Source organism: Diceros bicornis, chromosome 7, assembly GCF_020826845.1.
Source record: "Diceros bicornis minor isolate mBicDic1 chromosome 7, mDicBic1.mat.cur, whole genome shotgun sequence".
Taxonomy (NCBI): Eukaryota; Metazoa; Chordata; class Mammalia; order Perissodactyla; family Rhinocerotidae; genus Diceros; species Diceros bicornis.
The window spans coordinates 2,190,088-2,215,064 of NC_080746.1; the positions used below are offsets into that span (position 1 = coordinate 2,190,088).

Genomic DNA, 24,977 nt, shown 5'->3' on the forward strand with positions numbered 1-24,977 from the left:
TTGGCTCTGCTGCTTAGCATATCCATATATCACTGGACAGATTGCTTCACCTTGCTAAGCCTTAGTTTCCTTGTATGTCAAATGAGGATTATAATATCTACCTCACAAGGGTTTTGCGAAGCTCAACTTAGTACCTGGCACATAGTAACTGCTGAATAAATACTAATAATGACTCTCACCCCTTGCACTCAAACTCAGTGCTGTACCTATTTTGTTCATTTCTAAACAAGTTATACTTTTTTTCCCTTTGTGCTTTGTTATGCAGTTCTCCCTGTCTAGGATGCAGTTGTCTGCATTTCGTTCCCTGGTAAACTCCCACGTTTAGGCCAATTGAAGAAGAATCATCCTTCCCACTTCTGTCATTCTTCCCACCTCTGTCCCTGCCCCTCCCCCATAATATTTTCAATTATTCTCTCTAGTGTTTTACATATCTATTACAGTTGTCCATCAGTATCCTCAGGGAATTGGTTCCAGGACCAACCTTGGATGACAAAATCTGCGGACGCTCAAGTCCCTTATACAAAATGGCATAGTATTTGCACATAACCTACACACATTCTCCTGTGTACTTTAAATCATCTCTAGATTACTTATAATACCTAATACAATGTAAGTAGTTGTTATATTGTATTACTTAGGGAACAATGACAAGAAAAATTCTGTACGTGTTCAGTACAGACACAAACATGGTAGGCCTTTCCATCCCTTGTTGGTTTAATCTGAGGATGCAGATACCCAGGGCCTACTGTACTGTTTTAACAGTCATCCATTGTAAAGATAATAGTAGCTACCATTTATTGAATTTATTGATTTCCTGACACCAGAAGTTTTCCTTTTTCTTTGAGGCTTGGTAGTTGTGATCCAGAAATGAGATCAGAAATACTGGTGTGCATTTAAAAATATGCATATAAAATAAATGGGAGAATGTATGAGACAAAAAAGGCAGGAAAAGATGCAAGAACATTTTTAGGTAGATGATTGTATTTGTTAGGAGAATGATTAGAAAAGAGTGAATGAATAATTAAAGGATGTTAAACAGTCAGTTGCCTCAGATGTTCCTTTGTGCTATACACTTTATTTGGGTTTATTAACTTAGTTAAAAGATTGTCACAAAGGGCCATCTGAGGCAGTCTTTTATTAACCTCTTTCCTCTCCAGATTGAATGTATGGGAAAGCCTGATCATTAAGTGTTTTGAAGTATCATTCCCCAAAACTGTTATATCTAAAAGGTGTTTTCCTTCTTGATATTTTTAGAAGATGACCATGCTAATAGCCAGCTGTCAATTATGATTTTAAAAAAAAGATTTTCTTAATCTTTTCTGCTTTCCTTTAATTATGCTACACCTGTATTGTACAGTTAAATGTGAGTTGTGACTAATAAACTTTTGTCTTCTTCGGTGTACCTAGATTCTAAATATTATTGGTGTTTTACTTGTTCTAGAAAATTATTGATTTAATTGCATTTTCCCACTAGAATGGGTGGATACAGTGTGGGAACTGGACTTCACAGAGACTGAACCTTTGGATCCCAGCATAGAAGCAGAGATCATAGAGACTGGATTGAATGCATTCACAAAACTCTATGAAAGTCTTTCCCCCTTTGCTACTGAAGAACATGGATCTACAGAGGTAAAAAAAAGAAAAAAACCAAGCTTGCCATCCTCTAGGTGTTAGAAGTAGATGAAAGTCATTATTATAATCTAAAGCTTAGGCTTTTTATTTTCTTATTGAGATAACATTAGTTTTTAACATTGTGGAAGTTTCAGGTACACAACTTTACACTTCAATGTCTGTGTACACTACAACATGATCACCACCAAAAGTCTAGTTTCCATCCATCACCATATCATTGACCCCTTCACTCATTTCACCCTCCCCACAGTCCCTCCCCTGTATCCACCAGTCTGTTCTCTGTATCTATGAGTTTGCTTTTGTTTTGTTTGTTCATTTGTTTTGTTTTTTTAATATTCCACATATGAGTGTGCAGTTCATAAGGAGTACGATAAGAGGAGCATAAAGAATGTGGTTCATTTGTTGGAATATCCTAATAGCTTTCCTCCAAAAGTTTCAGGGTATTAATCTGTGATTTTTTTCACCTCATGACCACTTTTTATAATAGCGTAGTAAGGAAAAAGAATAAAAGCCAAAACAAGGAAGAAAACCAGATGAACCAAATAATGAAAGAAGGCCAAGGACAATGCAATAACAATTCAGGCATGCCTTAACTTTAAGAAAATCTGAGTATTAAACTGAGAAGTGATTAGTTAAAGTACAAATAGAACAGAGTTCCTTTGAATATTGCGTCCTACCTAGTATATTTATTAATATTTAGATCATTAACTATTAACTGCTGTTCAAAAAACTGAAAGGCTATGGGCCAGCCCAGTGGTGCAAGCGGTTAAGTGCACGTGCTCCGCTGCAGCAGCCCAGGGTTCACCGGTTCGGATCCCAGGCACACACCAATGCACCACTTGTCAGGCCATGCTGTGGTGGCATCCCATATAAAGTGGAGGAAGATGGGCATGGATGTTAGCCCACGACCAGTCTTCCTCAGCAAAAAGAGAAGGATTGGCAGATGTTAGCTCAGGGCCAATCTTCCTCACAAAAAAAAAAAAAACTTAAGGGCTAGAAAGCAGAATAAAAAATGCTTAGATATTAACATCTCTGAAAAATTTAAATTAACAAAAATATTTCAGTTACAAGTTTCACATAGCTGATCAAAAATTAAATCACCTAGTTAAACATTCATTATGCATAATGCCAAGTACTGCATTAAGTACCTTAGAAGATGAAGTGATGATTAAGATACAGAGCCTCTCCCTACATCAAGGACGTTCCCAGTGAGGGAGGGTGGAGAATTAAGCACTGGCTCTTAGAGCTCCCACTCACATTTCACTGGCCAAAGCAAGCCCAGTGACCACATCCAACTGCAGGGTGCCACCATGAGTCTGGAGGGAGAGCTGGAAATATTTGCCATCCAAACTGCTCTAAGGGAGGAATCTGGAAGAGGTGACGTCAGCATCATGGCGGAGTGAGCTTTCCTGTGAATTCTTCCCCCACAAGATACAACAAAAGTAACAGCCACAGACCAACAACGGAATCCCAGACAGTGAAAAGCTAGAGCGGAGGGATCCACACTGCCGCACATCTGAGAGCGGAACGTGCTGGGCCCCCGGAGGAAGTGGGGAGAGGTAAGGAGAACTCCGCTCCCTCCCCATCAGATCAGCGATCCGGTCCGCGCGGCTCCCAGAGAGGGGGGAGGGGCGGCCCTCGGCGGGAAACTGTAGCTCTTTGGGCTCTCTCAGCCAGTGGGAAACTCCCGCACAGAGGGCTCAGAGGAGCCACAGGGCTACCATCAACATCTGAGCAACCCAGAGAGCGGATAAAGAGGGGCAAACGAGAAGCCTCCCACGTCAGGGACCCAAAGGGCAAAAGAGAGAGCTCCCCCCTCCCCGCAACCCGGAGTCTGCAGCTCGACCAGATCTAGCGGTCCGAGGCAGACCTGAATAAACTGGACTGGACCCGTGGATCGCAGTGGGGAAAAAAAACAAAACAAAACAAAACAAAACTGCGGATCGCAGCAGAAAAACTGGGGCAGAGCGCAGGGGGCTTAGACTACACAGCCCTTTACCACCAGACAGTGGCGGCAGGTGGAAATTGCAACCAGAGACTTCCAGGATGAGGAAAATCAAAACCAACACAGGAACCACAATGCAAAAATATATGAAATCACCAGACCAGAAACAAAATGACAAGCACCCAGAAATCAACCCCGAAGACACAGAAATCCATAAACTAAATGACAGAGATTTCAAAATAGCTATCATAAAAACACTCAACGAAATACGAGACAACACAGACAAACAATTCAATGAGATTAGGAGTTTCTTCACAAAAGAGATTGAAATCATAAAGAAAAACCTATCAGTGCTGATGGAGATGAAGAACACAATGGAGGAGATAAAGGAGAATCTGGAATCTTTAAAGAACAGAGCTGACAATATGGAGGAAAGAATTAGTACTTTAGAGGATAGGAATACAGATATACTCCAGATGGAAGAAGAGAGAGAACTAAGACTAAAAAGAAATGAAGAAAGACTCCGAGAAATATCGGACTCTATTAGAAAATGGAACATAAGAATTATAGGTATTCCTGAGGGAGAGGAGAGGGAAAGAGGAACAGAGAGCCTATTCAAGGAAATAATAGCTGAAAATTTCCCAAATCTGGGGAAGGAGCAGGAAATACCAGTAAGCGAAGCCAACAGGACGCCTATATATATTAACAGACAAAGGCCTTCACCACGACACCTAGTGGTAAGGCTAGCCAGGGTCAACGACAAAGAAACAATATTAAGGGCAGCTAGACAAAAACAAAAAATAACGTACAAAGGAACTCCCATCAGGCTCTCAGCGGATTTCTCAGCAGAAACTTTTCAGGCTAGAAGAGACTGGAATGATATATTCAAAATACTAAAAGACAAAAACTTTCAGCCAAGAATACTCTATCCAGCAAAAATATCCTTCAAATATGATGGAGAAATAGTAACTCTCCCAGATAAACAAAAGCTAAGGGAGTTCATGGCCACGAGACCGCCACTACAAGAAATACTCAAGAAGGCCCTCAGGCCTTAAAACAAGAAGAGAAAGGGAACACAAAGCTTGGAGTAAGGAGAAAAGTAGGTAAACAAAATCAGAGAAATAGTAGATCTTTACCGGAATAGGTTAGCAACCACTTAAATACTAAACTCAAAGATCAAAGGAAGAAATTCACCAAAAATAAATTTAACCTCATCACTGTAAACACACAGCCACAACACAAGATAGAATAAGGTATAACAAGAGCAACTTAGAAGGGGAAGAGGAAAGTGACTGAATTGACTTAGTATAAGGAAATAGGAGGCTATCAGATAATGGACTATCTCATACAGAAGATTTTCCGCCCAAACCTCAAGGTAACCACTAAACAAATAATCAAATTAAAACCACATATGATAAACAAAGAGAAAACTAGAAGAATCATAAGACAGAACAAACTGCTCTAAGGGAAGTTAGATACCATCTAATAGGGGTGTGAAAAAGGGAGCATGGTAAGATTGGGAAGGTTCCAGAAAGAAAGTAGCTGGAGACAAGTCTTCACAAATGGATAGAATGTTGACTAGCAGAAATTAAGGTCCTAGGGCATTCCTTGGGAAGGAACAGCACCATGGGACTACACAGAGAATGTTAGAGAGAGTTGTGAGTAGTGTAGTGCAGGTGGCATACAGGATTTTAAGAATGTGTGGTAGAATACAGGACAGCCAGACTGAGAATAGAGCATGGGTAGCTTTAATGGGGTTCTTTTGTCCTAACCACTAGCTCTAGGAGGAAGAGGTTCTGGTGAGCAAGAGACTAAGTAACATGAATAGATCTGTTTTAGGACAAATGTTCTTGACCATAGATGGACTGAAGTAGGAAGAAATTATACACAGGAGATCCCTTGGGAAATTATTTTGCTCATCTAGGTTTTATGAGTTGTGGCGTGGTCTGGAGTTATGGTTGTGGGAATTGGGAAGGAGGACTAAAAACCAGGGACATTTTTTGAGGTAGAATTAATAGGGCTTTGTGAACTTAGCGAGCCTTTATCAAATCTGTAAGATATGGTGTAAAGTGCTATATTGACCGCTGTTGAATAGGAGGTGAGAGAGGAAAGTGTCGAAGATCACCCGGATTTCAAAGCTAGGGGATGAGGATATTGTGAACCGAGGTGGGGAATAAGGAGAAAGAGCAAGGTCAAGTGGAAAATTATGAGTTCAGTTTTAGGCTTATGAAGATACTGTCAGAAGATCCTCAGGGAGCTGTAATCGGCACTTAGAAATGGGGATCGGAAGTCCAGGAGAGAAGTTCGGATTCAGCAACATAGACAGGAGAGCCCTCCAAGTCCAGGCGGTGGCTGGAGTGCAGCGATGAGATCAGGGAGGAGCGAAGACCACAGGACAGAGCTGAGAAAGCTGGCTGAAGGCGACCTGAGGAGGAGCAGCTGCAGTGTGGGGAGCACTGACCAGAGGCTAGGAAGTGGCCCAGGTGTCACATGAGGCAGAGGAGATGGGCAGGCGGAGTCCTGAGACAGGCAGTTGGAGCAGAGGTGGTTGAATTGCCCTTGGTGACCTCCAGGGCCACAGTTACAGGTGAGTGGAGTGGAGTCGAAGTGGCACTAGGAATGAGCATGTAACTGCTGTCAAGGTAGGAGATGGTTTCTTCCAGAAGTTTCTTGGTAAAGAAAAGGAGAATGCTGAAAGGATTTTAAGTGATCCTTTCAGTAAGGTGACACGTGCTGAGTGTGGCTAAGCCAAGGCATTACCTCTCACTTTCCCTGTCTTCAGGGAAGCAGAAAGTACAAGGTCTGATGTCTTGAAATTGTGTGGGCCTGTTTTTGAAGGTACTCCAAGGTAAACCATATTTAGTTCCTGCTGTGTTTGTTTATAGAAATAATCTATTTCCTCTTCATGTGTTTAATGGGAGAAAGTATGGAACAGTGATAAAATTAGTAAAATTGTGGTTTATATTCTAGGGTTTATTTCCTTTCTTGTCTAGGCTACTTCTGAAATCTATTGAGGGAGAGACTTGCAGGTATTTCCTTTCCTGCTCCCATTGCCCATAGAACGTTTAAATTTAAATAAATTGCTCAGATTTCCTCACTTAGTAATTAGAGTGATAAATGAATCTGGGTACATTTAACATAGATGGCAAGATAATTCGTCTGAGTAATCACAATATAGCGTGTCCCAAAAGTCTTAGTGTAGTTTTTAGCTCTAATAATTTCAGAAATATATATGCTTCAAACTTACCCAATAACTTTTTTTGAAAGTTTATTTAAATTTCTTGTATACTTATTTATATTTGTAATTGTGAATAATATTTAATTTTTTGTCTCAGTCCCTTTGACGATGGCAAACGTTTATAATTAGGAGCCAAGCTGATCTATTTCTTGTTTTTGTAAGGCACTAAGTACTTACAAAAATCAAAGAATAGGAGATTTTTCATTTTTCTAATTAATGGCTTTTACGACTTACCCCCTCCCCCCAGAGCATTTGGACCTTCTTCGTTGAGAACAATATTTCTCACAGTGCACTGGTGGCATTGTTCTATCACTTTGTTCAAACAGTCCATAAGAAAACCGTCAGTGTGCAGCATCGAGAATATGGCCTTCATGCCGCTGGGCTTTATTTTCTGCTGCTGGAAGTACCAGGTATGTATATTTGATATGATCGGACAGGTCTTTTGTCGTTTGTAGTTTTTCTCTGTTTTGAACTCTTATACTTTGTTTCCTCACTTATAAAATGGGGGCAGTGGTAGCCCATCTCCTCAAGTTGTTCTGAGGATGAAATGAGGGTAATTTCATGAAGCTTGTGGCATGTTGTAGGTGTTGAAGAAATGTCTTTCCCATGTTTCTTTAAATCTGTTTGTTTTCTGATATTATGCTGTGTCTAACCTAATGCAAATAATCTGGGAGGGGTAAGGCTGGAGGGGGAATGCTTCCAAGCTACAGGAGCTCTCCCTCACCCCCACCTAGCATAAAATTCTGATATTGCTCACTCTTCTCCTGACTCCCTGTCCAGAGTGAGAACTGCTATGGGGAGTCATTGTGTTATCTGTCTGCTGTGTGGGTGTGGAAAAGTGGGTAAAACCATTCTAATAAAGAAAGCATTCGAATAGCTAGTGATACTTGGTGGAGGAAAGGAGTCCATTTATGAGCACTATTCCACTTTGTTGTCAGAGCACTTAGGTGGCTGTTCCTCCTCTGAGCAGTGAAGGAGTCCCTTCTCCTCCCTCCCTTAAACCCAAGGCAAGATAGGATGGAACATGGAGGGAGACACAGCTGGAGAACCCAAAGTTCACAGGATTAGTCAGCTTTGCTGCTTGTCATTGTCTATATAAATGCGTTTGTGATAAATGGTAGGATTTATTCCATATGATTTGGGAATTGGTAGAAAGATAGATAAAGCCTTGAACATTGATTTGTATTATTGTTAATGCTCCCATAATAACATTTTTTTTTTTTTGTGAGGAAGATCAGCCCTGAGCTAACATCCATGCCAGTCCTCCTCTTTTTGCTGAGGAAGACCGGCCCTGAGCTAACATCTATTGCTAATCCTCCTCCTTTTTCTTCCCCTTTTCTCCCCAAAGCCCCAGTAGACAGTTGTACATCATGGTTGCACATCCCTCTAGTTGCTGTATGTGGGACGCCGCCTCAGCATGGCTGGACAAGCGGTGCGTCGGTGCACGCCCGGGATCTGAACCCAGGCTGCCAGTAGCAGAGCGCGCGCACTTAACCGCTAAGCCACAGGGCCGGCCCCCCCATAATGACTTTTGAAATAAGTTCCTAAAGAACTTAGTTGCTAAGCAGTATTTTAGTTATAACTGGGATCTCTCACAGAAAAGTGGTGGTTTTAGAAACGCAGTTTTACTCTTCTCTTTACTTGCTCAATGCGATTCCTCTGATTAAGGTTGAGATTCAGGCCAGGGGGAAGAAGTGGCTGTTATTAACGTATGGCCACTTGAGGGAAGAGGTGGCTGTTATTAACTGTATGGCCACTTGCAGCTTTCAAGCAAGTCATATCTCCCTACTGATATCCTTCAGTTCTGAAATGTTTCTGGGTTATGGTTGGGATGCTGTTGATACTTAATATTCAGTCATAGTATGTTCTTTTTCAAGATTGTTTTGGTTATTGTGGGTCCTTTGTGTTTCCATATGAATTTTAGGATTTGCATGTCAATTTCTGCAAAAAAAAAAGGCTGCTGGGATTTTGACAGGGATTACATTGAATCTGTAGATCAATTTGGGGAGTACTGCCATCTTAACAACATTGTCTTCCAATCCATGAACACAGGTTGTCTTTCCATTTACTTAGGTCTTCTTTAATTTGTTTCAATGCTATTTTGTAGTTTTCAGTGTGCAACTGTTACACTTCCTTGGTTAAATTTATTCTAAGTGTTTTATTCTTTTCTATGCTATTGCAGGTAGCTGTTGTTTTCTTTATTTCATTTTTGGATTGTTTACTGGGAGTGTATAGAACTACAATTGATTTTTGAATATTGATCTTGTACCCTGCAGCCTTGCTGAACTCATTTATTGGTTCTAGTAGGATTTTCTGTATATAAGATCATGTCATCTGTGAATAGACATAATTTTACTTCTTCCTTTCCAGTCTGCGTGCCTTTTATTTCTTTTTCTTGCCTAATTGCCCTGTTTAGGACCTCTAGTACAGTGCTGACTAGAAGTGGGGAGGTGGCATCTTGTCTTGTTCCTGATCTCAGGAGCAAAGCTGTCCGTCTTTCACCCTTAAGTGTGATGTTCACTGTGAGTGTTTTGAGGATGGCCTTTATCAAGTTATTATACCTAGTTTGTAGAATGTTTTGTTATGAAGGGTTACTGGATTTTTTGATTTGCTTTTCTGCATCTATGAGGTGATCAGGTGGGTTTTGTTCTATTTTCTAATAATACAGTATATGACATTGATTTTCATATGTTAAACAGTTTTGCATGACCCTGGTGATAGTGTATAATCCTTTTTATATGTTGCCAGAGTTAATATTTTATTGAAGATTTTAGAGTCTATATTCGTAAGGGATATTATTTTTTTGAGAAGTCTTTGTCTGGTTTGGGTTTCAGGGGGATACCAGTCTCATAGAATGAGTTGGGTAATAGTTTCACCTCTTCTATATTTTGGAAGTTTGTGAAGAACTGGCTGTTTTTCTTCCTTAAATTTTTGGTAGAATTCACTAGTGAAGCCATCTGGGCTTGGAGTTTTCTTTGAAAGAAGTTCTTTGTAGAATCTGTAGTGATTTGTAGACTCTTTCATGCCTGATATTGATAATTTATATATATTTCTTCTTCATCAGTCTAGATAGAGGTTTATTAACTGTGTTGATCATTTCAAAGAGCCTATTTTGATGTTACTGATTATACTTTGTCCATTTCTCATTTCAGTGATTCGGTCTTATCTCTGTTATTGCCTTCCTTCTTACTTTGGTTTAATTTGTTCTCATTCTGATTTCTTAAGGTAGATGCTTAGATCTTTGTTCTCACATACTTTTATTTGTTTCTAATATAAATAATGTTACCAATTTCCCTCTATGGACTGCTTTATCTGCATTCCATAAATTTTGATGATTTGTTTTCATTATCATTCAGGCCAAAGCAATTTTCTAATTTTTCTTGTGATTTCTTCTTATACCTCTGAGTTATTTAAGAGTGTATTTAATTTCCAAATATTTGAGGACTTTCCTGAAATCTTATTGTAATTGATTTCTATTTTAATTATGCTGAGATCGGAGCACATACTTTGTATGTTTATTATACTTTTAAATTACTGAGTTTTTGTTTTTGTTTAAATGGCCCAGCTTAGGGTCTGACTTGGTAAATCTTCTATTTGCACTTTAACAAACTGTGTATTCCGCCTTTGATGGATCTAGCATTCCATAAATATCAGTTAGGTCAAGGTGGTTGCTGGGGTTGTTCAAGTCTCTTATGTGATATTCTGTTTATTTGTTCTGTCAGTTACTGAGAGGGGAGTGTTGAAATCTCCCAAGTATAATTGTCAGTTTATCTACTTCTCCTTTCAGTTCTATCCATCTTAACTTGAGGTATTTTGAAAGTCTGCTAGATACAAACATACTTATGATTGCATGTCTTCCTGATTAAGTGACCCTTTTGGTATTACATTATGTCCCTCTGTGTTGTTGTGATTGTGTTCCTGGTCCTGAAATCTGCTTTAATATTAAGATAGTCATTCTAGTAATCTTATGATTTGTCCTTGGTTGGCATATCCTTTCCCATGCTTTTATTTTTAACTTCTCTGTGTGTTTATATGTAAAGGGTGTGTTGTAGACTTCCTGTCATTGGATCATGCTTTTCATTCGGTCTTCTTTGCCCTTTTATTAGAATGTTTAGATAGTTTAGATAATTACACTTAATATAATTACCAATATGATTGGGTTCCTGCCATCTGGCTATTTATTTTCTGTTTGTCCCATCTGTTTTTTTGTACCATTTTTCCCTCTTCCTCCCTTTTTTTGGATTGAGCGTTTTTTTAGTATCCTGTGTTAGCGCCTTTTTTGGCTTATTAACTATACTTCTTCACGTGTGTGTGTGTGTGTGTTTTAAGTGCTTGCTTTGGGTATACAACAAGTATACCCAGATAGGCTTTCAACAGTCTATCTTCAGATAATATTCTACTAATTTATAGATAGGATAAGAGCCTTAAAACAATATGCTTTCCTTTTTCCCCTCCGCTTTGTGTTATTGTAGTTATACATTTTATTTCTACATGTCATAAACCATACAATTCATTCTTAACATTTTTCTTTGAATTATCTTCTAAAGAATTTTTTGAAAAACAAAAAGAATGTCTTTTATATTTATAATATTTCATCTCATATAATGCTCCTTTCAGCCTAAAGAACTTTCTTTGACTTTTCTTGTGGTACAGGTCTATTGCCCATCAACTCTCTTGGATTTTGATTGTATGAAAATGTCTTCATGTTTTTGCTGAATAAAGAATTCTAGGTTGGCAGATTTTTTTCTTTCAATGCTCTTAAGGTGTTATTTCATTGTCTTCTGGCTTACATCATTTCTCATGAGAAGTCTGCATGATTCTTATTGTTGTTCCTCTATATGTTTTGTGTCTTTTTTTTTTCCTGGCAACTTTGAAGATGTTCTTTATTACTTTGTTTCAGCAGTTTCATTAAATTGTCTATCTTTGGTGTGATTTTCTTTGTGTTTATCATGGTTTGGTTTATTGAGCTTCTTGGGTCTGTGGATGTATAGTTTTTAACAACTTTGGAGATTTTTCAGTCAGTATTTCTTTAAATATTTCCTTCCCTCCTTTTTCTGTGACTCCAGTTACTCATATGTTAGACTACTTGATATTTTCTCACAGGTCACTGAGTCTTTATTAATTTTTTTGTTTCTGTGCTTCTGCTATTTCCTCGAGTTCATTTACCTTTGTTTCTGTAATGTCTAATCCACTGTTAATTAAGCTCATCCAGTGAATTTTTCTTTTTCAGATCAAGAAGTTCCATTTGATTCTTTAAAAATATTTTTCATCTCTGTCTTTGTTGCTATTGTTTTAATTCTTGAGCTTATTTGTAATACCTGCTTTAAGGGTCTTGTCTGCTAGTTCCATTATCCATCATTTCTTGGACTTTTTCTATTGACTGGTTGTTCTTCTCATCTTGGAGCATGTTTCCCTGCTTCTTAGCATGCCCAGTACTTTTTTACTGGGTGCTGGACATTTTTATGTCGAGTGACTTGATTTTGTTCTTTTTCTTTAAATAGTGTTCCAGTACGTTTTGATAGGCAGCTACTGGTAGGTTAACTTGACCCCTTAGGCTTGTTTTAAAGCTTTGTTAGGGCAGGTGTCAAGTAGCTTTTACAGAGCTAGTTTAGCCTGCTGTGAAGGCGTGTTTCTGTCTGAGGTCTCGACTGAATGTTCCGGGTGTTTAAAAGGTCTCTCCATGCTTGCTGACCAAACTCAAATTTGTCTCAGCCCTGTGTGAGCTCTGACAATTATTCATCTTCTAGATCCTTGGAAAGTGTTCCTCGCCCTCCTTCTTGGAGTTTTACCCCATGCGTGCACAGCTGTTGTTTAGCCCTCTGCAGATTCTGGAGCTCTTTTTCTGTGTAGCTTCCTCTCTCTAGTACTCTGCTCCATAAATTCCAGCCACCTCTGCCTTCCTGACCTGATTTCTGTATCCTCATCTTAGTAAGACCATCATCATGTGCTTGGGTTCACCATTTTTCTGCTGTTGCCCAGGAATTGCCTCAAAACACAAAACTGGGGCAATTTTAGAGTTTACCTCATTTGTTTCCCTTTTTTCAGGGATTGCTTTTCTATGCTGGCTGTTGTTCCATGTCTTAAAATGGTTATTTTATAAATTTTTGTCCAGTTTTATAGTTGTTTAGGACAGGAGGACAAGTGTAAGACCAGTTACTCCCTCATGGCCAGATACGGAAATGTTATTTATTTCTGATCAGCACTGTTGTTCATCTCCTAAGGCTGAAGTTGAATGGTACTTTTTTGCTAAAGGATCATTGTTATTCAAAGTTAACAAAATGCCTGTTTTTGCTTTTTAATTTTTCATCTCTTGTTAGAGACATATTTCAAGACAATCAAATCTAACCTGCTTACTCTTTATTCTTTATGAATAGGCAGTGTAGCCAATCAAATATTCCACCCAGTGATGTTTGACAAATGTGTACAGATTCTAAAGAAGAGCTGGCCTCAGGAACCTAACTTTAATCGGAAAAGAAAGAAAGAACAGCCTAAGAACTCTCAGGCTAATCCGAGAGGGAATAGAAAAAGAGGAAAACCACCCAGGAAAGAGGATATTGAGGTAGGAAGTAAGTGGAATAATAAAACATCTGTACCAACATATGATTTTGACTTAAGAATTAACTTTGTATTAAAATATGGTTTTAGGCATCATGATTGTAACAAAAAGGTCCTAAAGTCTCATCAGCTATCCAATCTGACTTTCAGTTGCCTCTTGGGCTCCATATACTACTGAAAGTACTGCGTTGTCATCTTTCCAACCTCCCCGTCACCTCTCCCCAGCCTGGTTCCCAGGTGTGGTTGACAACATGCTAACAGGTGTATTTGCCACATTATCATGTTGTCATGAGAGTGGGTGGTTGACATATCCTGAAAACTCACGTCCATAAGAGCATAATGGAATAACATTAATTCCAAATTCTTATGTGATGAGGTAGGATGGTAGAGGTTCTTAATTCTTAATGTGAAAACTAAGAAACACAAGAATTCTCATTGACACAAAAATATAGAGCTAGAAACTGTTGTAACAGTCATTTAGTCCAGTAATTTACCCTTGTGGCTGAGGAGACCTGGAGCAGTCACAGGACCTGGTCAGAGTCATGTCACCTCAGCACCTGAGCAACCACCTGGAGTGTCGCTGGACCTGGTTTGAGTAAATTGAAAACCATGGGACAAAGTGTTAGGCATTATTACACAGTCACCTATACATTTCTTCATAATCTAGATGGATGAAATTGTGGAAGAACAGGAAGATGAAGAGAATATTTGTTTTTCTGCCCGGGACCTTTGTCAAATTCGAAATGCCATCTTTCACCTTTTGAAGAATTTTTTAAGGCTTCTGCCCAAGTTTTCGCTAAAAGAAAAGCCACAGTGTGTACAAAATTGTATAGAGGTAAGTGAAAATTCCAAGAACCTTGGGGCAACCTCAAAGAGCATAGATGATGGCTAATACTTAATGAGTAGGGAAAATCAGGCCTTTTCTTGGTATCTGTTTTCCAGGTCTTTGTTGCATTAACTAATTTTGAACCAGTTCTTCATGAATTTCATGTTACACAAGCCAGGTGAGCCATTAAATCTTCTAATGCTAAAATCTAAATATAGTATAATAAATTTTGCTCCAGCAGAAGTATAAATGCCATTTTATCCTAATTGGCACACAGGTAGAATTTATTCATTTAAATAGGGCTTATAGGGTTAGGGACTATTCCAAGTAAACTTATATCCATTAACTAACTTTTGCCTTTTTTCTTTAGAAACCTTGACCAAGCAAAATACATACCAGAACTGGCCTATCATGGATTGTATTTGCTGTGCTCCCCAATTCATGGAGAAGGAAATACGGTAAAGGAGACAAAGATCTAATTTAGTTACTAGTTGAATAGAAAATGTGCAAATCATATAATGGAAAAACATTAGAAACATTTGATGTAATGCCATTTTAATTTACTAGGTCATTTTCATGACCTTATATCATTTGTGTAATAAGAAGCATCACCATTTGTATTTGTTGCCCACTCTTGGTAACCAAACTTATAACCAAATACTAGGTGGCCACAGCAAATTATTAGGTTTCAAACATATCCAGTGTGAATTAGGTAGGAAGAACAGATAAGCTACTGAACAGAGTGTTATTTTATAGAAATATTCCCCAAATTGTTCTAAAAAGAAGAATAGACAGTGATAGAATTTTCAAGTTTCCCTTGGCAAGTCATGTGTGCTTCAGTATTTCTATTAGTGTTTGTATTATTTTAGTCAATAATTCTACAGAGATATTACTGGTTCTCATTCCTGGTTAGCGTTCATATGTAGATTTTGCCTCTCAAGTTTTCTTAACAGCATCACTTTTCTAAACACTGGAGTTAGAGTTACTCAAGCATTACAGTGTTACTAAACTTAGATGTCATTAATAAAGCAAGATTTTCCAAAAAATGTGATCAACCATGGTCATGTGGCTTTTGGTGGCTATGATATACTTCATTTCCAGGGGCAGTACCATGGTGGGTAAGAACAAGGTTTGGGGTACTTGGGGTTCTGCACATCTGGGCTCAAATTCTGGCCACCAGTTACTAGCTATGTATCCTTGTGTGAGTGACTCAGCCTTTCGAAAGCCTCAGCTTTCTCATCTGGACAAAAAGGATAAAAGGCAAATCTTCTCATGGATTTGTCAGCAGTGTTAAATGAAAGAATGCCTGTCAAATGCTGAGCACAATGCCTGTTGTTTAGAAAACATTCCATATTTTATAATTTATTGTATCATTATCGTTTCTCTGTGCTTGAAATATGAATGTGATATAATTCACAGTAATGCTGTTAATTTCCAAGCCCTTTTTAACATTTTTAAAGATAAGATGGATAGGAAAATCTATCCTTTTTAGGTCCCCAGTGTCTCTAAAGACATAGTACTTTTTAATTGTGAAAGTATTGACTTGATGTTAAACAATGTTAGACCTTTAATTACTTGACTTTGGACAACTCGCCTTTGGAGTCTCTTTTATTATGTATAAAATGGAAATAATAATAATGTTATGTATAAAATGGAAAAGCCTTGCTTACCTCATGGAGTTGTGAGGTTTAAGATTAAATTTGGTAAAATCTAGTAATATATATGAACGTGCTTAATGCAATATTGCCATATATTTGGTTTTCAGTAAATATTTACTGGATGAGTGAATTACTTAGTTGAGTAACATGAGATGATATATTGAAAGATGCTCTGTAAACTTCACGTAAATACAAGTGTGAAGTATTCTTCTTCCCCTTTTTCTGTAAGGGATTATCAGTAGCATTCTTTGCCATTTATAAGTGACAATTAATTCTCTATTTCTCCTAATATCTGGACTACAGTATAAGAGAGTGGGGAGAGAAACTAGATGATAGTCCTATCATTATCTATAATCAGTGTTTTCACACTGTGTACATTGTGTATTTATTGAATACCTGGTAATACATTCCTAGTGTTCAGCCAAAAACTGTGTCAACCTGGCTTCTCTTCAGACAGCTTGAAATGGTTTACTGTGGTCTGCATCACTATCTTCAAGGTCCTTGGATTTTCTGTCATGCCATAAACTGCATTTTCTTTTCTCTTCTAGGTTATCGGTTGTGTTTTCCATCAAATGCTAAATGTGATATTAATGTTAGAAGTAGGCGAAGGATCGCATCGTGCCCCCCTCACTATTACTTCACCAGTCATCAACAGTAGAAACCAGGCAGTCCAGTTTATCAGGTGAAGCACACACAGCTTGGATTTTTACTCTCTTTGTCATTCTCCTTAGTCTTCTGGGCCTTGTACCAACCGAGATTTCTGACACCTATGGAAACTAACACGTTTCTGGCCTGTTTGTGGTTTTGGGGGTCATAGTAAAGCACCTCATCGCTCATCTGGTTCTTGTGGTCTGGGTCACTGTTGGTAGCCTCTGCACTGGGGCACTGTCGAGGGGGTAAGGAATCTGCAGTTCTTGGGCCAGCACCAGCCTCCAACTCAATTCCCGCCAGCCTGTAAGGTCACCCTCTGAGGAATGACAAGAGCTCCTCCTCTGTTTTATCATCGTCTGCTTCAGTGTTTACCAGTCCAACGAGTCTGCCTCCTCCTCTTTCCCTTTCTGTTGCTCTCATCTCTGAGTCTGTTTCCTTTTGTCCCTTGCCTCTTTTTCCTTGTGTCTTCTCACTTTTCTGTTCCCCTACCCCTACAGAAAATAATTACTAAAGGAAAGAATTAAGTTGATTTTTACTTCTTTAGCAATAATTGGTAGACTGATTTTCCTCTCATGAGTTGCTTAGCTTCACCTAAAAGTTCCGTGTCTCATCTTTATTGGGAAAGGTATATTTGCTGTGTCATTGGCTTTTCTTTCCCTCCTTTATTGAATATTTGGCATGCAGTGTGGTAGTGGAGAGACGTGGTAGGTATGTATATGAGAGTGTGTACGTACCTGGAAGTATACGCAGTATATAGTGTAGTCGGAGATGTGGGGTGTGGATGGTAGAATCCAAGTATAGGCTGTCATCTGATCATTGAGCAAATGTCTCTTGCTCAGGATTTTTTTAAACATTAAATAACTAAGATGTTTTAAATGGAAACACTTGCTTTGGTTCTTGCATGAGAGTTCATGATGTCGTCAATTGCAGTAATATTCATATAATGGTACAAATAAACGTAGCCCTAAAAATGGGTCAAATCTGGGCATTATAATAATTTCTTCTTGGGCTAAAGTTTGGAGAGGTACTGTTCCAAGTGCATTGAGGTAGTAGCATTTCACTGAGCTACCACAAGGTGGTACTGTGTCTTAGTCTATTATTTACCACAAAAGGATATATTTTAGAGTCTTACTATGAAATTCAGTAAGTAGTCAAGAGTCGTATGAAGATCACACATTTGCTCCTCCCTGACTGTAGGTATCTCCTCGGCAACAGCAACAGCTGTCTCAAACCACGCGTGGGAAGTGGTGAATGGTTTTCTGCTCTGACACTTTATATCTTTACTCTTTATTCACTGAAACACCGTTTGCAATATGGGGGTAAATTGTTGTTAATATTTAAAATTTCTGAAATATAGGAGTAGTGGTTTTTGAGGGCAGAGTCAAGGAAAATTACTATTTTATTATAATTATAGGTGTATTATAAACAGAAGATGTGTTTCTTTTTTTTTTTTAAATAGCTCACTTGTGGAAGAACTAAAGGAAAGTATATTCCCAGTCCTTCGTATCTTACTCCAGCACATCTGTGCCAAGGTACCGTTTGCATTAATAATAATAATAAAAGCATGTAATACATATGAAGGTAAATGTGTGTGTTTGTGTGTATATTTGTTCTTGGAAATAAGTCTGTATTGTCACTAAGAGTAGTTTTATTTAATATATTCACTAGATACTCCCCTAGACAGAGTGTTCTTTTGGGAAAAAAAAACCCTTTTTATTTTGGCAAATTTGAAACACACACAGAGATAGAATAGGGTGGTAAGCACCCACAACAGTTTTTGTATCATTTATACCCGATAAGGTGTAACTCCCCCAACCATATGCACACTGAATTTTTTTTTGAAGCAAATTCCATCATATCCTTTCATATGTAAATATTTCATATACATCTCTAAAGGGTAAGAACTCTTTAAAAACATAACGACAAAATACTAACACACCTAAAAAATTACGCACTAATGCCTTAGTATCATCAAATATCCAGTCAATGTTCAAATTTCCATGATTGTCTCTTAAATTTTTATAACAATTTGGACAGATGATTCTTAACTTGAACCCTAGAGGTCTATAAACTCTCTGAAATTATATGCTAAATTTGTATTTTTGAGGAGAGGGCTCATAGATTTCTTATAGGTTAGTTTTTAAAGGGGTCCAAAACCTAAATTTGTTATTCATTTCTATAATATTTAAAGGTCCACTGAACTAGTGACATTCCCTTCTCTGCCACTAGTGTGACAACATGGGTTGTCATGGGTTGTCGCAGTTGTCCTGCGAGTGGACGTTGGCTGGACAGCTTCTCAATGTTTGTGTTTCAGGTAATAGATAAATCAGAGTATCGGACCTATGCAGCCCAGTCCCTGGTCCAGCTGCTCGGCAAACTTCCTTGTGGGGAATATGCCACATTCATTGCCTGGCTTTACAGATATTCACGAAGTTCCAAGGTAAGAGATGCATCTGTATAAAGTCTTGGTTCCTGGCTCTGCAACCTTGTAATGACAGCCAGGTCTGAAGACATAGGGGTCCTTGGTTTTTATTCCTATCTGATGGAGATTCTTATGATTTTGCTTCACCAGATCCCACACAGGGTTTTCACTCTCGATGTTGCCTTAGCTCTGTTAGAACTGCCTGAAAGAGAGGTGGATAACACTCTCTCCTTGGAGCAGCACAAGTTCTTAAAGCATAAGTTCTTGGTGCAGGAAATTATGTTTGACCGTTGTTTAGACAAGGCACCAACTGTCCGCAGCAAGGCGTTGTCCAGTTTTGCCCATTGCCTGGAGTCGTCTGTTACCACTGCATCAGAGAGCATGCTGGAACTTCTGATTAACAGTAAGTGTGGTGACCGCTGTCAAACAGAACTAGTCTTGTGCTGGTCGAGAAGTTGGGCTGCAAGTGAATCATTCTTTGTTGTGGCAAAATTAGGTATGATATGATATACTTTTACCCTCATAAACCTATGTCAGTATATTTTATTGTTGAATAACTTTTTAAGTAGACAAGCCTGATCCATTTGAAAGGCCATTTTAAGTACTTCACATATGCATGTGTTAGAGGTGAGATTGTTGGCTGCCTCTGCTGTTAAATTTGCTTTGCTGAGTATTTGCTCTGTAGGCCTAATCTCCTTTCCAAATGCATACCCAAGGAGAATGGCGCTATTGTCAGCAGTTTAGGGTCTGCTTTGTCTTGAGGCCTAATTATCTTGATTTTGATTCTTCTGTGAGTATTTACTTAGGGTTTATGATACTATGACTTTTTTCCCTCTCATCTCTCTGCTATTTTTAGGTCCTACAATTTCAGGAACTGAGAGCCACCCTGGTACCTTACTGAGAAATTCATCAGGTAATGGGCCAATATATTTTCAAATAGGGAATAATTGTCTTTTTATTTAAAGGACTTGCTGGATATTTGAAATGTTTCTTCTATCTCCATATTTATATGTTTTAATATTGTACTTTTTTTCTTCATCATTGAAATTCATTTCAGTAATGATATAGTAACTTAAATGTATAATATGCCATGCTTATATTATTAAAAAGTGTAACAAATTTATACCTTAATGACTGAGTGTTTTTTTGTTTATTATTTTTAAGCTTTTTCCTGTCAGAGGCAGACACTTAACCCTTCCAGAGGCTCAGGGGTGATCAATATGGACAACAGTGGTGAAACAGTTGGATCTAGGGGTATGTCAGCTTTTATCATTATCAGATGAGTAATAACTACTGGATTTCAGACACTTGTAAGTAGAGTTTTAAAACCTTTTTTTATTTTTAATTCACCCTTAAGAATTGGAACATCTTTTTTTTCTTAAAAGTGGAGTAATTTCTATTTTATTTTATCTTTGTTGTCCTTGCACTACACTATATTTTAAGATAAAGAATAACTACAGTCTGCTTATCGTGTACTGAACTCTAGTATTTCTGTAACACATAAGAGAATATTAGCAAATATTCTATTTCCTTATAAAGACAATTGTTGTGAGCTCTTGGGATTGCTGACCAAAAAAGGACCAGTTACTAGCGAAAGTGCAGTAGAGATTAAATTTGTATTTGGAGAAAAGTCATCACAAAAAAGGGGAAAGGATGAAGAATACTATGGTACTCAATCTTGTTCCTGTTTTTGTTCCTCATTACTTTTTTCACCTGTGTTATCTTGACTCTGATTAAGCTATCCCAGAATCCACCTTTAATACATGGTAGGGAACTGTGAGTTCAAGCTTCCATTGAAAAAGGCAATGCAGCATTTAGATTATAATTTCTCTTCACCAACAGTATGAACCATTTTTTAATGGGGCATATGTATTGTATGGAATCGTTATGGAGTCCTCTCTTCCAAGGACTCCAGCACAGGATTCCGAACACAGTTGATGCCAGATCTCTTCCATTGACTTATTGAACCAGAATAATCTGGGATGGTTTAAGTGTCTGTGTGATTCAGGAGGGGAAAAACAAACCTGACTAGGTAGTGGACAGACCTGGACCTACTCTCAGAGCCTGTTTCTGTCTAGCTGTATGATCTTGAGAAAGACACTTTACTTCTAACATACTTCACTTGCTCCTTTTTCATCTATAATATGACATAGCATAAAATAGTGGGGGGAGCACTATATTAGAAATGAGAGGCATCCTGAGTTCTTTTACCAGTTCTCTTACTAAATAGCTGCATGACCTGAGACATGGAGGTCAACAAAACTATCTAATTGTCACTTTCTGATCCTAACACCTTCCCTGTCTTTCACAGAGGGCTGTTGTCAGAGTCTATGGAAATAATGTTTAGAGAAGTGATTTTAAAAGATAGATAGGTAGATAGGTAGGTAGATAGATAGAAGAGAGAAAAAGAATATGTGTGTAGAGGGTGAATTATATAGTTAGACTTATTAATATATTCTATAAATATTTATCTGATCTCTCCTAATCTGTGCTAGGCATTGTAGACACAGACTTTAATAAATCATAGTTCCATCTCTTAAGGAATAGTGAGAGAGACAGATATGTGTGTATATAAATTTTACATATATACATATTTATATCATATTTATATATATAAAATTATAATATTGTGAGATAGGTGCTGAGGTATATGTAAAGTGCCATGAGGATAATTACTTTTTATCGTTTCACCCTAAAAGATCAGCATAGAATCAGGTTTATATGACTAGATATTGGCATGTATTACTCAAATTGAATTCAGAGCAAGAACTCAACATACATAAACAGCTTCCCTAAAATATTGTAAAGGAATTTAAAGTTGTATTGATTTAATGATGCTTCCAAATTATGTAAATGTAAGTGGAAAGTAAAAACATATATTCATTTGTACCTAATTCTGAATGAAATATTAAATTGATATATCACCTTATGGATGGCAAATATTTAATATCTTGGAATCTCTGAACTACATTATATTTGTATTGTGCTTTGTATTTTATAAAGAACTTTTAAATTCACCAACCTGTATGATTGCTACCATAACTTTACTGTCAAGTAGACAAGACCATTTTGTAGATGTGTAAAGATGGGGCCCAGGGGGAGGTGACTTGCCCAGATCCCATCTGATGGCTGGCAGAACCAGGTGTAAAACTCCATTTTCCTGACTCAGTCCAGGTAGTTCTTTCCCAGGCCCATGACCTCAGCCATCCTCCATTCGTCACTGACTCTCATATCTGTGTCTTCAGTCCTCATCTTTCTCCTAAGATCCACATTTCTAATTACATTTGAAAGAATTCTACCTGCATATTCTGGCAATATACCAAACTCATTAGGACTCAAAGGGGGCTTTTGTCAGTCGATCCCATCACTTTTCTCCCAACTGCTGTTTCTATGTCCCGTTTAACGACTTTGCCATTTTCCTCATTTCTCATTTCTCCCTTTCATTCTCTTTTCTTAACTTATCACTGGCGAGGCCCTGTTGATTCAGTTTCAGCAGTGTCTCCCATGTCTCTCTTCTCTCTTCCATGCCGACTGTGATTTTCTCATACAGGCACAGTTGCAGTAATCTTTTCAGTGGTTTCCAGCCTTCAGCTTATTTTTTTATTGTTGAGGTAAAATTGACATCTAACATATTAGTTTGAGTTGTACAACATAATGATATGATATTTGTATATAATTTGTTTATCTTTTCAAAGAACCACCTTTTAGTTTCATTAATCTCTTTATTGTCTTTTTAGTCTCTATTTATTTCTGCTCTGATCTTTGTTATTTCCTTCGTCCTGCTAACTTTGGGCTTCATTTGTTCTTTTCTTGTTCCATCATGTGTAAAGTTAGTTTGTTTATTTGAGATTTTTCTTGTTTCTTGAGTTGGGCATTTATCACAATGAATTTCCCTTTTAGGACTGTTTTTACTGCATCCCATAAATTTTGGTATGTTGTATTTCCATTTTCGTTTGTCTCAAGGTATTTTTTTATTTCTTCATTGACCCATTGGTTGTTCAGTAGCATGTTGTTTAATCTCTACGTATTTGTGAACTTTCTAGTTTTCTTCTTATGGTTGATTTCTAGTTTCATATCATTGTGATTGGAAAAGATGTTTGAGATGATTTCAGTCTTCTTAAATTTAAGGCTTGTTTTGTGGCCTGACATATGATCTGTCCTGGAGAATGTTCCATGTGTGCTTGAGAAGAATTTGTATTCTGCTGCTTTTGGATGGGATGTTCTTTATGTATCTGTTAAGTCCCTCAGATCTAATGTGTCATTTAAGGCTGATGTTTTCTTATTGATTTTCTGTCTGGATGATCTATCTATTGATGTAAGTGGCATATTAAAGTCTCCTACTATTATTGTATTGCTGTCTTTAAGTTTGTTAATATTTGCTTTATATGTTTACATGCTCCTATGTTGGGTGCGTATTTACAAATGTTACATCCTCTTGTTGGATTGACCCCTTTATCATTGTATAATGCCTTTCTTTGTCTTTTATTACAGTGTTTGTTTTAAAATCTATTTTGCCTAATATAAGTATAGCTGCCCTAGCTTTCTTTGGTTTCCACTTGCGTTGAACATCTTTGTCCATCCCCTTACTTTCAGTCTGTGTGTGTCCTTACATCTGAAGTGAGTCTCTTTGCAGGCAGCATATAGATGAGTCTTGTTTTTTAATCCCTTCAGCCACCCTGTGTCTTTTGATTGGAGAATTTAGTCCATTTACATTTAAAGTAATTATTGATAGGTATCTGCTTATTGCCATCTTGTTAATTGTTTTCTGGCTGTTTTGTAATTCTTCTTCCTTTCTTCTTTTCTCTCTTTCTCTGTCATTTGATGATTTTTGGTAGTGGTAAGCTTAGATTTCTCTCTCTTTATCTTTTGTATATATACTATAGGTTTTTGCTTTGTGGTTACCATGAGGCTTATGTAACACAACTTATATTTATAATAGTCTATTTTAAGTTGATAACAACTAAAGTTGAATGCCTTCGAAAGCTCTACATTTTTACTCCCCGCTCCTCACATTTGATGTTTTTATGTCACGTTTGCATCCTTTTATCTTGTGTATCCCTTAAATAATTATTTTTACTGCTTTTGTTTTTTTGTTTTTTTGTTTTTTTTTGGTGAGGAAGATCAGCCCTGTGCGATCATCTGCCAATCCTCCTCTTTTTTTGCTGAGGAAGACTGGCCCTGGGCCAGCATCCATGCCCATCTTCCTCCACCACATATGGGACACCACCACAGCATGGCTCGACAAGCAGTGCATCGGTGCATGCCCAGGATCCAAACCAGTGAACCCCGGGCTGCCGCAGTGGAGCACGTGCACCCAACTGCTTGCGCCACCGGGCCGGCCCCCTGCTTTTCTCTTTTAACCTTCATACTAGCTTTGTAAATGATTAATCCACTACCTTTACTATTATATGTTTATCTTTACCAGTGAGAGTTATACTTTATATGTTTTCTTGTTACTAATTAGCATCCTTTCTTTTCAGCTTAAAGAAGTCTCTTTAGTGGTGATGATCTCCTTTAGCTTTTGCTTGTCTGGAAAACTCTTTATGGCTCCTTCAATTCTGAGTGATAACTTTGCTGGGTAGAGTGTTCTTGATGGGAAGTTTCTTCTTTCAGCACTTTGAATATGTCATACCATTCCCTTCTGGCCTGCAGAGTTTCTGCTGAAAAATTGCTGTTAGTCTTATAGCGTTTCTTTGTACATAACAAGTTGTTTTTTTCTTGCTGCTTTTATGGTTCTCTCTTTGTAACTTTTGACATTTAATTATAATGTGTCCTGGTGTGGGTCTTTTTGGATTCATCTTATTTGCAACTCTAACTTCCTGGATTTGGATCTCTGTTTCTTTCTCCACATTAGGAAAGTTTTTAGCCATTATTTCTTCAAATAAGTTTTCTGCCCCTTTCTCTCTTCTCCTTCTGGGACCCCTATAATGTGAATATTAGTCTACTTGATGTTGTCCCATAGGTACCTTAAGCTATCTTCACTTTTTTAAAATTCTTTTTTTTTGCAGCTCTGATTGGGTGAGTCCCACTGTCTTTGAATTCACTGATCT

The 24,977-nt window shown here is 37.9% G+C and overlaps 1 protein-coding gene across 3 annotated transcripts in view; it reads left to right on the forward strand.

The window, feature by feature from the left end:
* The window catches only part of NCAPD3 (non-SMC condensin II complex subunit D3), a 67,595-nt gene that overhangs the window by 982 nt on the left and 41,636 nt on the right, over window positions 1-24,977 (forward strand). For 2 of the 3 annotated variants that reach the window (XM_058544769.1, XM_058544768.1), the window contains exons 2-13: window positions 1,475-1,629; window positions 7,063-7,225; window positions 13,190-13,374; window positions 14,038-14,205; window positions 14,313-14,374; window positions 14,567-14,654; window positions 16,403-16,536; window positions 17,965-18,037; window positions 18,820-18,945; window positions 19,078-19,330; window positions 19,784-19,840; window positions 20,092-20,181. In XM_058544769.1, coding sequence (XP_058400752.1) covers window positions 1,475-1,629; window positions 7,063-7,225; window positions 13,190-13,374; window positions 14,038-14,205; window positions 14,313-14,374; window positions 14,567-14,654; window positions 16,403-16,536; window positions 17,965-18,037; window positions 18,820-18,945; window positions 19,078-19,330; window positions 19,784-19,840; window positions 20,092-20,181 — 1,554 coding nt within the window. Of the gene's footprint in view, window positions 1-1,474; window positions 1,630-7,062; window positions 7,226-13,189; window positions 13,375-14,037; window positions 14,206-14,312; window positions 14,375-14,566; window positions 14,655-16,402; window positions 16,537-17,964; window positions 18,038-18,819; window positions 18,946-19,077; window positions 19,331-19,783; window positions 19,841-20,091; window positions 20,182-24,977 lie in introns of those variants that run through there. The other variant, XM_058544771.1, reaches the window with a different exon arrangement.